This window comes from Otolemur garnettii, unplaced genomic scaffold (genome assembly GCF_000181295.1).
Source record: "Otolemur garnettii isolate 467f Iridium unplaced genomic scaffold, OtoGar3 scaffold00225, whole genome shotgun sequence".
NCBI classification, from domain to species: domain Eukaryota; kingdom Metazoa; phylum Chordata; class Mammalia; order Primates; family Galagidae; genus Otolemur; species Otolemur garnettii.
In genome coordinates this window covers 480,521-489,912 of record NW_003852620.1, presented here as the reverse complement: position 1 = coordinate 489,912, position 9,392 = coordinate 480,521, and the positions used below count along the sequence as shown (strand labels likewise).

At 53.8% G+C, this 9,392-nt stretch overlaps 1 protein-coding gene across 1 annotated transcript in view; it reads right to left on the bottom strand.

Annotated features, from left to right (window-relative positions):
• MMP14 (matrix metallopeptidase 14) overlaps window positions 1-8,319 on the bottom strand; it is a 13,045-nt gene extending 4,726 nt beyond the window's left edge. Inside the window, exons 1-6 of the mRNA XM_023508162.1 lie at window positions 7,924-8,319; window positions 2,462-2,610; window positions 2,084-2,206; window positions 1,404-1,711; window positions 709-870; window positions 288-448 (exon numbers count right to left, since the gene is read on the bottom strand). Coding sequence (XP_023363930.1) covers window positions 288-448; window positions 709-870; window positions 1,404-1,711; window positions 2,084-2,206; window positions 2,462-2,610; window positions 7,924-8,031 — 1,011 coding nt within the window. The 5' untranslated portion in view covers window positions 8,032-8,319. The remainder of the gene's footprint in view (window positions 1-287; window positions 449-708; window positions 871-1,403; window positions 1,712-2,083; window positions 2,207-2,461; window positions 2,611-7,923) is intronic.
• Between the last annotated feature and the right edge of the window lie 1,073 nt (window positions 8,320-9,392).

Below are 9,392 nucleotides of genomic sequence, written 5' to 3'. Positions count from 1 at the left end.
GGGTCCGGGCTGGGGATTCAAACCCGCCACCTTAGGTGTATGTGACTGGCGCCTTAGCCGGTTGAGCTATAGGCGCTGAGCCAGTTTTTGTATTTTTAATAGAGATGGAGTCTCGATTTTGCCCAGGCTGGTCTCGAACTCCAGAGCTCAAGCAATCCACCCACCTCAGCCTTCCAGAGTGCTGGGATTGCAGGTGGGAGCTACTGCTTCCTTTGTCTGGATTTTAGTTTTTAGTCCTCTTTCCACTGCCCCCCGCCCCCCGCAGGCAGTCCACTTCTCCCTCTCACCTTGAAGACAAACATCTCTCCTCGGAGCACAGCCACAGTGTCAAAGTTCCCATCGCAGATATTGGGCCCATAAGTGGGGTTTTTGGGCTTATCAGGGACAGAGGGCCGGGAGGTAGTCCTAGGTTGAGGGGGCACCTTGGTGGGGGATCCTGACTCACTTCCTGGGGCAGAGAACATGAGGGGCACTTCAGATTTGGGGGTGGGGAAGGAAGGGAAGGACAGACAGACAGGCCCAGGGGATGGACCTCTGGGGGAGGCTAAAGCAATCCAGGAGGTGACAAAAAAAGTGGGATCAAAAGTGGGAGCTGATGAAGAGAGGGTCAGGTGGGGAGGGACACAGACTGTCGGGTATAAGAGAAGGGACATGCATTGGCCAGGAGGGGATAAGGAGCAGAGAAAGGAGGTGGCTTGGAATACTCGCCATAAAGTTGTTGGATGCCTCGGCGGTCATCATCAGGGAGCACAAAGTTCTCTGTATCCATCCACTGGTAAAAGGGTGCCATGATGGCCGAGGGGTCACTGGAGTGTTCAAGGCCCAGGGCATGGCCCAGCTCGTGCACAGCCACCAGGAAGATGTCATTCCCTGGAGGGATGGATGGGGATAGTTAAGACGGCAGCTTTGGTGTCTTCCCTCAGGCTCCCTGCTTCTCCACCAGAGGCTTCAGTTCCGCATACAAGCCTGCTGGTCATGTTTTCCACCCAAAGCAACCGGATCCTGGGGTCCAGCTTTCTATTTGACATTTAAGGCACAAAGCCAGCCAGCAAACCATTCTAAGTGAAGGAGAGAGAGTACATGGGGGCAGGACTCCCATCCCAAGAAGACCTGTGTTAGGGAAACCCAAGGTCTTCTCTGGGGCTGTTTCTTTCAGGAATTAGACATGACATTTGCCTGGAAAAGTGGGTGATGAGGATCCCTTAAGTCTGGAAAACCAGTCAGAGGGTGACAGAAGGGCCTAGACGTAAATAGCTCAAAACAGGATTCTTGCTTTTGTCAGAAGTCAGATAGGGAAATCTTTGCAGTCCTTCTAGCTCTGAAAATTTGGGAGGAGGGGGAAACACCCCTTCCCACAAGTGACAGTTGATTCTCCCCAGTAAGTCCCAGGCCTATGTCCTCACCATTCAGATCCTCATTCCGGACAGTCCAGGGCTCAGCAGAGTCAAAGTGGGTATCCCCTCCAATGTTGGGGCCTGGAAAGTAGGCATGGGCCAGGAAGCCACCCTCGCCATCGAAGGGCGTGCTGTCACCATGGAAGCCCTCGGCAAAGAAGATCATGATGTCGGCCTGCTTCTCGTGGCCCTCACGGATGTAGGCATAGGGTACCTCACGGAAGCGCAGTGGTGTGGCACTCTCCCACACACGGAATGCCTTGCGAATGGCCTCGAATGTGGCATACTCGCCCACCTTGGGCGTGTAATTCTGGATGCTGAGTTCCAGCCACGTGGGGAGAGGATGGGGTGTGTTAGGATAACAAGGGGCAAAATTCTCCTACCCTGCACTCTCCCAGGTCTGACTGAACTGCCCAGCCACCTCTGCCTGACCCAGCTCCTGCCGCTGCCTCACGCACGCACGATGCCTCTGCCTTGAGAACTGAGGGCTTAGGGATCTTCAGGCTTTGGCTGTCTGGCACTGGTGTGCATCCTCTTTCCAGGATCTGAGCCATGCTCCTCCCCACTCCCAGGGATGCTTCTCAAGAAGAAAGGAGAGTAGGGCAAGAGGTCTCTGAGTCTCTGCATAAGCACAACTGATAGGGAAGGGTAATCAGATGTGAGAAAGGGCACTTGCCTGTTGGACTCACCAGAAAGTGATCTCATTATGCTGCCATTTGAGGCCCTGGATGGCATAGCGCTTCCTTCGGACATTGGCCTTGATTTCAGCTCCAAACTTGTCTGGAACACCACATCGGGGGCGCCTCATGGCTCTGGGGTAGGTTGGAGTACGAGGATTAGGGTCAGTACGATATATGAAACAGAAAGGTCTTCAGCATTAGTGTTGGACAAGGCTTACTATGTGTGTCCATGTGGGGAAAGGCTCAGGTTATGAGGTCAAGGTGAACATGAGAGGCCGGGATCTGCATGTTGGGGTGAAGTACGAGGGCAGGAGCTAGGCATTCAGGTAGCAATGTCTCTGGCACTCAGTGCTGTCAGTGGGTGCTGAGCCAGGGTCTAGCACTTACTTCATGGTGTCTGCATCAGCCTTGCCTGTTACTCGTAAACCGTAGAACCTCTGCATGGCAGCGATGGCAGCTGAGAGTGACTGGGGTGAGCGCTGTGTGTGGGTGCGTAGGTCCCCTGGAGGCAGGTAGCCATACTGCTGTAGCCAGGCCTGTAGGAAAAGGGATGTGGCTTAGAGCATCCCCACTTGGTCCACAGGATGCCTCTGTTTCCCTCTAGTACTTGACATATGGCCTTTGCTTGGTGAGGAAAGGGCAATGGACTCCCAGCCTGGCTCTGGCAGCAGGTCTGGTGGAACTCCCAAGCTAGACCTGAACTGTGGCCCAGGCCCCAATATGGCTTGTCCCCTTGGGGGTTGTGGGCTCAAACAGGGGTGAGGGGCCACAGCTACAAACTCTGGCTATAGATCTCTATGGATGAGAGTCCAGGTGACTTAATAGAGTTCCAGGGTGTCACCTCAGAGGTGTGATTCCTTTTAGTACCTTTCTCCTCTGTATCAGTGTTTTTTTTTTAAGAGTAGAATTTATAGAGTGGGCCCTGGGAGTTGATGCCCTTTATGCAAGAGACAGTGATAGCCTCTGAACCCCAGATGCACTGTTTTTATTACTTCTCTCTTTTTTTTTGGAGACAGAGCCTTGAGCTTTCGCCCTGGGTAGAGTTAACTCCTGGGCTCAAGCGATTCTCCTGCCTCCGCCTCCTAAGTAGCTGGGAGTACAGGCGCCTGCCATGATGCCCAGCTAATTTTTTTTTTTTTTTTTTGGTTGCAGCTGTCATTGTTGTTTGGTGGGCCCAGGCTGGATTCAAACCCGCCAGCTCAAGTGTATGTGGCTGGCGCTTTGGCCGCTTGAGCCATAGGTGCTGAGTCTTTATTACTTCTCTTGATCAGCAAATTGGTGTTTGTTTCAGTGTATTTTGCATGTGCTGTGTTTGTGTCAGTGTTTTGCAAGTCCTGTAGCATGTGTCACCTGGGAATGGGTTGTACCCATGATGGGTGGGGAGGTAGCTCTACTGAGGGAGGTCTACTTTTGGCCTTGACATGAGCCCATCTGGGACAGGGGTGCATCCTGCCTCCAGGACCCCTCACAGCTGAGATCTCTTTAGAAAGGAAGGCAGAGGGTGGCGCCTGTGGCTCAGTGAGTAGGGTGCTGGCTGCATATACCAAGGGTGGCAGGTTCAAACCCGGCCCTGGCCAAACAGCAACAGAAAAATAGCTGGGCATTGTGGTAGGCATCTGTAGTCTGAGCTACTCAGGAGGCTGATGTAAGAGAATCACCTAAGCCCAAGAGCTGGAGGTTGCTGTGAGCACTGTGACGCTGCCATAGCACTCTACTGAGGGTGAGAAAGTGAGACTCTGTCTCAAAAAAAAAAAAAAAAAAAAAAAGAAAGAAAGAAAGAAAGGAAGGCAGAAAAGGAGTTAGATGTGAGGCTGGGTGCTGAAAGGGGAAGCTAGGGCCTTTGGATGTAGTGAGACTTATGATTCAGCTGGAGCTGAATCCTGCTACCATTCCTTTTTTTTGGCCGGGGCTGGATTTGAACCCACCACCCTCGACATATGGGGCCAGCGCCCTACTCCTTGAGCCACAGGCACTGCCTCCTGGTACCATTCCTAACCAAGCAGTATCTGACCTATCGTTTGGGACCTAAACGTCCATTTCATGTTCTCAGTAGAAGAGAGAGGTGGAATGGTGGGGGAGACTTGGTAACCGTATTTTATTTCAGGTATGTTGTGAATTATTCCTAATATTGAAGCGGGCATATTGCTTGAAAGTCAAATTTTGAAGTTTTGGAGATGGAGTCTCACTTTGTCGCCCTTGGTAGTGCTGTGTTATTACACCTCACAGCAACCTCAAACTCTTGGGCTCAGGTGATCGTTTTGCCTCAGCCTCCAGTGTAGCTGGGACTATAGGTGCTCACCACAACACCTGGCTATTTTTAGAGATGGGGGTCTCACTCTAGCTCAGGCAATCCACCCGCCTTGGCCTTCCAGAGTGCTGGGATTACAGGCGTGAGCCAGTGCACCCGGCATTGGTGTTTGATTAAAAGGCACACACACTGCAAAGCCCTGTTGAGGAAAGTCAGCCTTTATCATAGAACAATGAAGTGTTTTACTAAAGCCTGAAAAGTAAAACTGGCCACATTTACACATGAAATATGAAGATGCTTGGATTCTTTTATGGGAAGACACCACCTAGATAGCTCAGATCCCTGAGCCAGCCTCGCCTTCTTAGGGAGTCCAGAGAGGAGCTACAGGTTGCCTAGGGCAGGGGCTTGGAGAGTAGAGGGATAGAGGCTGCTATTAGGTGCTGCATCCCCTATCCAAGGTCATTAGGATGGATTTCCATGTGGCCCTTTACCCTGTGATGTAGCAGCTCTTACATGGGTATTGGGGGTGACTCAGGAGCAGATGACTGGGGACCTGAACCCATAGGGGCAAGAATTGCAACATGCTTCTGGGAAGTGATCCCCTGAGGCTGACGGGATTTAGGGCCCCAGATGTAAACAACCCAGCCTTTTCTCAGCCAAAAGGCCTAGCCAGGACAGCCCTGGTACCACCCAGCTTTGAGGCTCTGAGAACTCCTCCTCAGTGGTAGAGGAAGGTGTGAAGTTTAACCTCTGGTGTACTAGAGGGGAGCCAAGCTGAGTGCTGCAGTCCCAGGCTGCTCTCTCTGGGAGCTTTAGGCTTGTCCTGACCTGTGCCTGGCTGGTGCTACAGCCACTGCCTTGGGGAGGCCTGCTGTGGCCTGTGCCTAAGTATGCAGGAAACTCCCTTTGCCCCTAGCTTCACCTACAGGATACACACACACACACACCAGGCTTATGACCCTTGCTGGGGGAACAGCTGTTTTAGAACTTGGAGAAGTACGGGAGCTGGAAAGTAGGACTGAGGCCAGGCCCCGTCCACCCTCAGAGAGCAAAGTTGAGGAGAAATCTCCTAGAGCAGGATGACAGAAGGGAGGGCTACAGAAAGGTGGGGAGAATCCACATCCAGGAGCTCAGGAATAAATCCCTTTCCTATGAGTCCTTCAAGAAGGGAGGCAGGTCTAAACATTCACACCTACAATCTCCACCCTATAGAGAAAAATGAAGGCTTAGTCAAGTAAGGGACTTCCTGGAGTCAAGAGAGCCACAAGGATTGGAAAAGAAGCATGCCCATCCCTCTCTTTCTCCCAGGACTAGGTGAGTTTCTTCCCTCACAGATACTAGGAGGTTAAAGCCAGAGAAAAGAGGACTCTTGTGTCTGTGGCTGGGTGAGAGGAAAGACCTAGCACCAGGCAGGCGGAGAGGAGGGGAGGCTGTTCTGGAGGTGGTGCAGGACTCTGGAAGCCTGCTGGGAGGGACCCAGCAACCTAAGGCCTGCACCTTCCCAGCTTTCCCTCCAGATTGGCCTGGAGCAAGTATGTTGGGTCAAAGAACTCAGTAGGCTGGCCTTGACCTAGTGAGTCAGAGATGGAAGGTATTCCCCCAGGGCAGCGTTTCAACCTGTGGGTCACATCCTCTTTGCAACAATTAAAATACATCATGGCATTAGGAAGGGTGAGAACCACTGACCTAGGGGAAAGTCAGGGAACATCTCCCACCTCCATTAGGAGTCCTGAACAGGGTTGGGGGAGCTCCAGCTCTCCAGCAGGCCCTGGATCCTAGCCTCTGGGACTGTTCTTCCCTCCCTCTGGCTCCCACCCTTTTCTGGCCCAGAAGCAAATGGTGGTTCTGGCACTGGGACTGCTGCCCATGACCCACTTAAAACAGAGCCAGGGCTGCTGCCCCTTCCCTAGGGGGCCTAGCAGGGCAGGGAGGGATAAAAGGCAGGGTGGTGGTGAAGCTAGCAGTGCCCAACTCCCAGATGCCCAAACTCCTTTTCTTAGGGCTTCTCCCTTTCAGGGCCTCAGAAGAGGACCCCCAGGCCTGGAAAGATGATAACTCCTCCCTGACAGTCAGGCTTAGTCCCTAGCCCCAGGGCAGATTTTTACTCCTCTTAGTGAGCACACAGAAGAAGGGTCTCCCATTCTCATTCCTAGAGTCATACTTTTCTGTTCAGCTTCATATTCTTTCTGGAGAGGATTTTTGTTGTTGTTTTGTTGTGAGTTACAGCTCACAGCAACCTCAAACTCTTGGTCAAGCAAATCTCTTACCTCAACCTCCCCAGTAGCTGGGTCTACAGGTGCCCGCCGCAACGCCCGGCTATTTTAGAGACAGGGTCTGGCTCTTGCTCAAGCTGGTCTCTAACCTAAGAGCTCAAGCAATCCACCCCGCCTGGGCCTTACAAAGTGCTAGGATTACAGGCGTGAGCCACCCCGCTAGGCCCTGGAGAGGTTTTTCTCCGGGGTAGGACCAGGCCTGGGACCTGGGCAGAGGAAACGAAATCCAGATCCCACCCCATCCCCCAACCCTTGGGCTCATCCCAGCCCCTCCCGACCGCACCCAGGCCCTGGCCGGGCTGAGTGGGTTGGGATGGCCCAAAATAAGAAGCTCATTAAATCTGTCTCCCACCTTCACCCCAAAATAAAAGACAGAGAGGAAAAAACTCCTCAGACAACTCCTACGCGGCTTCCTCTCCGGCCCGGTGGGCCACCATCAGGGGAGGGGTGGAGTGGGGATGCGCGCCCAAGTCAGTCGCAACGTGTGAGGGCGCCCAGGACCAGGCCCGCTTCCCACTCCAGGAACTATGCCCCCTAGTCTCTCTGCAATTAACACACAAAAAGCAAAGAACAAAATCATCAAAAAAGGCCTGAGGGCGCCGACAGGGGTGGGGGTGGGGGTGGGGGCGGCGGCTAGGCCGAGCCCCCAGCTCACAAGGAGAGCTTTGTGTGTGCGGAAACCCGGCCTGCGCGCCGGCGCTGCGACCCTAGACGCCAGGGCCCCGGGCTGGGACACAGGGGTCCTCTCGGGGAGTAGGGTTGGGTGCCCGGGGTGCTCGGCGTCCACCCTCTATGCAACCTGGCTGCAGACGCGTCGGTAGAGGGCCGGCACCCCGCAGGGAGACAGAGGCACTGGGGGCCCAGCCGAGGGCGTGCTGAACCCGGCTCGCTGTGCGCGCGGGCGCGAGAGCGCGAGGAGCTGGAAAGTTGAAAAAACAACAAACTCTTGCACATGACAAGGAACCAGAACAGCACGGGGTTTGAGCGGAGTCCAGATGTTCATCGGGCCCCCAATTGGTCCCAGAGCTGAGCGCAGACCCCAGGGGAACTGGGGATGGGAGTCGGCCCCAACTGCAAAGTTCTTCCAAGCAAAGGAAGGAATGGGAAAGAGTCGGCGGCGCTAGGGGTGGGGGAAGTTGGTTGGAGGCAGGCAAAAGTTGGATTGATTTGGAAGTTTGGAGATGAGGAGGGAAAAGAAAAGGAGGGGGATTCTGTAGGACCAAGCAGCCGAGATCCCTTCTCTCCGTATTCGGGTTGTCTCTGGGAGACCCCCGGGCTCGCCTTCCCTGTGGACGCGACTCCGGGCAGGGCCAGAGGGGCTCACTTACTTCAGGGCTGAAGCTGCTGCTTTGGGCCGAACTGAGGGAGGCGAGCGCGGTGCCGAGCGTGAGCAGGGGGAGCAGGAGACTGCGGGAGGGTCGTGGGGCGGGAGACATGGTCCGCGACCGTCGGGGCAACCGGGCTGTGCGGGCTCCGCGGCGGGGCCCACGCCCTGGGGTCGCGCCGCCACTCCCTCAGGGCGCCTTTGTCTTCTGTCTTCTGGTACTGGTTTTTGAATTCCTAGGGCGCCGTCGGCTTGGAGTTGAGAGGATTGTTCCTGAAAGTGCCTGTTTGCTCTTCTCCTCTTTTCCGTTTTTTGATCTTTCTTCTGCTTAGCTGGCGAACTAGGTCGGGAGTCCTCTCTGGCTCTCTCCTCTGGTCCCTCCCTTCTCCCACAGACTCTCCTCCGCCCCCTCCTTTCCTGGTTGGGGACGTGTTTGTTTTAGCCTTGAATCCAATTACAGTGCAGAAGAGCTGGAGGGGGAAAAAAAAAACCCAACCCTAGTGCCGTTCTGTGGCGCTGGCTGCAGGAGTTGAAGCCACAGAGGACAGCAGGGTGCTGTAGGAGGACCCATGGGTCGGGATGTGGGAGATTTTCTCCACCTAAGCATATTCTGGGTGGCTTGATTCCTCTATTATTCAGCATTTGTCCCACCTCAGCGTGGGAAGAACTAGGAAGCCCAGAGACTAGGGCCAACTGATGGTGGGGTCTTCCATATCCCCAAGACCTGGATTGGAGAAGGGGCCGGTTTACTAAAAGCTGGGGGTAGGCTGTACGTGGAGGCTCACGCTTGTAATCCTAACACTCTGGGAGGTGGAGGTGCCTGAGCTCAGGAGTTCAATACCAGCCTGAGCCAAAGCGAGACACCCCGCCCTCTTAAAAAAAGAATAGTAGGGCGTTGAGCTGTGTGCCTGTAGTCCCAGCTACTCTGAAGGCTAAGGCAAGTGAATCACTTGAGCCCAAGAGTTTGAGACACTATGGCACTCTACTGAGGATGACAAAGTGAGAATCTGTCTCAAAGAAAAAAAAAAAAAAGAGAGAGGTGGGGTGGGTGGGGAGGGATTCACCTGGCACTTGTAGAAAGCCACCTCTGTCCCACCCTCCCTCTCCTGCCAAAAATCCAAACTGAAACAAAATCCAACTACCCAACAACAAACCTCACAACCACACCAGAACTAGGGCTCCATCTTTGTAGAAAGACAAAGGTGCTCTCTTTTGTTATTGTTGTTTGTTATCTGGCTTCTTCTTAAATTAGAACTGGCTGGGCAGGAGAGGGGTGCAAGGCCATCAAATCTGGGAAAAAGCTAACCAAGTTTGGTCAAATTGCAGGAAAAGAAGGGCCTAGGAGTTGGGACTTTGGAGTTTAGTTCCACCTTTCCACTGGAAATGGAGGCAATTCCTTAAAGAGTAAAAGACTGTCAGAACAAAAGGTGGAGGTATTGGCTTGGCGCCTGTAGTGCAGTGGTTACAGTGCCA